Source organism: Helianthus annuus, chromosome 4 (genome assembly GCF_002127325.2).
Source record: "Helianthus annuus cultivar XRQ/B chromosome 4, HanXRQr2.0-SUNRISE, whole genome shotgun sequence".
NCBI lineage: Eukaryota > Viridiplantae > Streptophyta > Magnoliopsida > Asterales > Asteraceae > Helianthus > Helianthus annuus.
The window spans coordinates 4,146,698-4,149,385 of record NC_035436.2 but is presented as its reverse complement, the minus strand read 5'-3'; the positions used below and the strand labels follow the sequence as shown (position 1 = coordinate 4,149,385).

At 35.2% G+C, this 2,688-nt stretch overlaps 1 protein-coding gene across 1 annotated transcript; it reads right to left on the bottom strand.

The window, feature by feature from the left end:
• Positions 1 to 394: 394 nt before the first annotated feature.
• LOC110935579 (transcription factor bHLH87) lies at positions 395 to 2,196 on the bottom strand. Its single transcript, XM_022177951.2, has 2 exons — positions 1,550 to 2,196; positions 395 to 1,094 (listed from the first exon to the last, which is right to left on the bottom strand). The coding sequence occupies exons 1-2, from the start codon at positions 2,031 to 2,033 to the stop codon at positions 592 to 594; spliced, it is 987 nt and encodes a 328-aa protein (XP_022033643.1). The 5' UTR covers positions 2,034 to 2,196; the 3' UTR covers positions 395 to 591.
• Between the last annotated feature and the right edge of the window lie 492 nt (positions 2,197 to 2,688).

The following is a 2,688-nucleotide window of genomic DNA, read 5'->3' as shown; positions in this document are numbered from 1 at the left end:
ATGAGTAGAAAAATCATAACCGAAGTTAGCAGTTATGATTATGACTATGGTTAATTATAAAAATCAAACCAAATCGACTCATGCACACCCCTACTATACTTGATAATCTGAATAAGAACATAGATCAGCTTGAACTTGACTCAAAATTAGCTCATTTTTAAATTTGTCAAAATGAGTATTAACTAATATAGATATTATAATATTTGTAGTTATAAGAGGTAACTCACTAAATCATGAGTGTATCATTATGTTCATAACAATTGGCAATACAAATGATGAGTGCAATTATCACCAAATTATTTTAATAAAATAAAAAGGTATTCTGGGTTTTCAGTTTTGAATCTTTTGATCATTCACATGATTTGATTATCATTATCATGCATGGTTCTTGGGGTTAGCTAAACTAGCTAGGGTTTCTTTATTACTTTAAACCTCTAATTGAGAGTAGAATAAGTTACAAGTTTTCATGCATGAAAAATGGTTCAAAGAGTAAAAGGTACAACCATTGAAGCATAAGGGTTATCTTCTATGCATTTCAAACTTGTACCACTTGCTTCTATTGTTGTACTATTCTCACCAACCTACATTTGCTCATGCTGGTGGTGGATTAGGGTACAAGTTTTCATGAGGAAATTGGAAATAGGGTTGCATGGAAAACCGGTTTTGTGTAAAAGGTACAACCAATGAAGCAAGAGGGATGCTTGAACTTGTACCACTTGCATTGATTGTTGTACTATTCTGCCCTAAATGCTCCAATGCCTTCACTTGTGACCTTAAAAACTTTAGATAATTAGCAGCTTCATCAAGCATTGATGCTGTGTCCATTTTGTTTCCACCAGGAACTAGTTTTTGTAAAACCCTAATTCTTTCACTGATCCTTTCTCGTCGTTGTCGTGCCGCCACAGTTTGAGGGTCACTCGATATCCTCACGTTCTTTCTTTTCGGCTTTTCTACGACCGTCTCAGCCGCGAAACTCACTGGCCGAAAAGCGGCTTCTCGGTATATCATCTCCTTCATTTGCGCAATCGCTTCTGTATCCGTTTCGGATGAGTTCCCTGCTTGCTGGAAGTTGATATTTGATGAAGCTGGTCGACCTGTAGCTAGGGGTGTTCAGTATTCGTTTTCAAACCGATTAAATCAAATATCAAAATGAATTAATATTCGGTTTTCAGTTCAGTTTGAAACTAAATATTTGGTTTTTAGTTCAGTCTGAACCGAAACCGAATTTTGTTTTCATTTAAAAAAATGAATTTTCATCAAACCAAATAATTAACAAACAAACCCAAGACTAAACCAAACCGAATTAAATATTCGGTTTTTGGTTATGCTTTAAACCGAATGTTAATTAGGTTTTTAGTTTAAAAAATAATAATTTAGTTTAAACCAAATAAACAAACAAACTGAAAACCGAACCAAACCAAACCAAATCGAAACAAATTATAAATCGGCTTTAAACCGAAATATAATTACATTTTCACTTTAAAAGATGTGAATTTGTTTTAAACCAAATAGCCAAAAAACAGTAAACCGAACCGATAAACACCCCTACCTGTATACGATCTAGATCTCTTCGGTTTATAAAGCGGCTCGTTATCCAAACCCCCGACGCAGCTAATCGGGCGCTTCCCGGACGAGCATTGAGAGACATTCCCACCGTCTTCAGTCACCGAATCACCAGAGGAAACACCGCTAACATTATTATTTCCGGCCACAATATTCCCACTACATAAACCCTTACAATCCGAAAAAATGGCCGAAACCTTATCCGACACGTCATCCGCGCTGCTATTCCCGGAAAGTATACATTCCGGCGAGTTTTGACCGGCGTTGGTGGTGGATTTGGCAACCTCTAGATAGGGGTTGTTGCAAATCATATCAGCAGCTGCAATGGCTTGATTGGCCCAATTCGCGGGTGATAACTGGTGGATTGGGTTCAAGAACATTGTTTCTGAATCAAAATCAAAAGTTGTTTGTTGTTGTTGTTGTTGTTCATGATCATTGAGGTTGTACCATGAGAATTGTAAATCATCCATGATAGTTTGTGGGATTACACACAAACTAATACAAGAGATAGATCAGTGGATATTGTTTTCTTGTTGCAAATAATTGGTAGATGAAGAAGGAATGAAATTATGAAAGGGTTTTGTTGCCAACTTTGACAAGAATATGAAGACAATGTCTATTATAGCATATTCATATGATATTTTAGTGGCTTATATATATATTATTTGTGTGTGTAGAGAGAGAAGGGAGGAGAGAGAGAGAGAGAGGCACATGGACAGAAATACGCAAAGGCACACGCACGCACAAAGGAAAGACAAGTACAACAAATGTTTAGTTTGAAGTTGAAACTTGTAAGGTAGGGACTCAAAAAGATAAGGTCCCAACCCAGTTGTTTTTGCCCATTTTGTTTGATCGTTTTGTTTCTATTTTTATTTTTATTTTTATTTTTCTTTCCTATGTTTATTTCCAATCAAAAGTTAACTTATTTTCGTATATATAACGTGAATTGAAAAAATTGTAGCAAAAAGTTTTGGAAATCAGACATTCTTTCACATAATCTAATAATGAATTTAACAAGAAAAAAAGGGTAAATTACCTTTTGAGTCTTTGTGTTTTAGTGGATTTAACTATTTGAATTCAAAATCAAAAAGTTTAACGTCCTGAGTCCCTAACCGCTCATTTTAT

What these genes read in the sequence shown, in the direction of transcription:
- LOC110935579 (XM_022177951.2), bottom strand. Translation starts at nt 2,033, where the DNA reads ATGGATGATTTACAATTCTCATGGTACAACCTCAATGATCATGAACAA. An exon ending in GAGATCTAGATCGTATACAG is followed by an intron (nt 1,095 to 1,549) that starts GTAGGGGTGTTT and finishes CCCTAGCTACAG; the next exon opens with GTCGACCAGCTTCATCAAAT.